At 46.1% G+C, this 1184-nt stretch overlaps 1 protein-coding gene across 1 annotated transcript in view; it reads right to left on the bottom strand.

Annotated features, from left to right (window-relative positions):
• The window catches only part of LOC102815398 (protein FAM8A1-like), a 10698-nt gene extending 9730 nt beyond the window's left edge, over positions 1-968 (bottom strand). The window contains exon 1 of the mRNA XM_006872017.1: positions 866-968. Within this exon, the coding sequence (XP_006872079.1) occupies positions 866-968 (103 nt within the window). The remainder of the gene's footprint in view (positions 1-865) is intronic.
• Positions 969-1184: the final 216 nt, after the last annotated feature.

Below are 1184 nucleotides of genomic sequence, written 5' to 3' on the forward strand. Positions count from 1 at the left end.
GGCTTTAGTGGTTGGTGCATAAATTTGAATAATAGTGGTATTAACTGGGCTTCTCTGTAGGCACATGGATATTATCCTATCACTTATAGCATTGTACCTCGTGACTGATCTGGATATGTTCTTTTTGAGGATGAATGCAACACCATTCCTCTTCAACTTGTCATTCCCTGCATAGTAAACCATGTGGTTGTCAGAATCAGAATGGCCAATACCAGTGCATTTCAGCTCACTAATGCCTAAGATATCAATGTTGATGCGTTCCATTTCATTTTTGACAACTTCCAATTTTCCCAAATACATACTTCATACATTCCATGTTCCGATTTTCAGTGGATGTTTACAGCTGTTTCTCTTTATTTTGATTTGTGGCCCATTGGCAAATGAAGGTTCTGTGAGCTTTTCTCTCCTTGGAGGAGGTATTTTTTTTCCCCAGTCGCATTCTGAGTGCCTTCCCACCTTCCGGTCCTGTATCTGACAATGTTTCTCTGCTATTCATAGAGTTTTCAGTGACTAGCGATTTGGAAGTAGTTTGTCACTCTTTCTTCCTAGTCTGCCTTTGTTTGGAAGCTCATCTGAAACCTGTCCACCATGGGTGACACTGCTGATTATTTAAAATACTGGTGGCAAAGCCCTCAGAATCACAGCAATTCAAACCACCACAGCATGACAGATAGATGAGTGGCGGTTGTGTGGTAGCTGTTAAACATGAAACTCCTTGCATTAAGGCCCTTAAGTCCGGCTCAAACGTGGGATTTCCTTCCTCGGATGTCATGTCAGTCAACAGGCGGAAGCACAGCAGTGGCGACAGGGTTGTAATGAGATGCTTTGGGCTGTGCTTGTGGGTCTCTAAGTTGGTTGAGCCCACCACAAAGCCACAATCCAATGGCTAGGCCGGGATGACGCCCTCGCATCTGGCGTAAGTAGGACAGCCTGGCTGGCCGCTGAAGTCTCTTCCTGCTAGGCAGCATCCCCCCGTCGACCTGGTCTCCAGACACCTCTCACCCTGCCGCTCAGTGGTCTGGATTTCATTTAACACCTCCACCAGGTCTGCACACCTCGTTCTGCTGCTGCCCCCTCCATTAGAGCGACCGTTGGAATTTCACAAAAAGAGAAATACTGCATAGGACCACTACTGTAAAAGACTAAGGGAAAGAACCCATACTAAAGTGGGGTGGTTGGGATTC

Source organism: Chrysochloris asiatica, unplaced genomic scaffold (assembly GCF_000296735.1).
Source record: "Chrysochloris asiatica unplaced genomic scaffold, ChrAsi1.0 scaffold00180, whole genome shotgun sequence".
NCBI lineage: Eukaryota > Metazoa > Chordata > Mammalia > Afrosoricida > Chrysochloridae > Chrysochloris > Chrysochloris asiatica.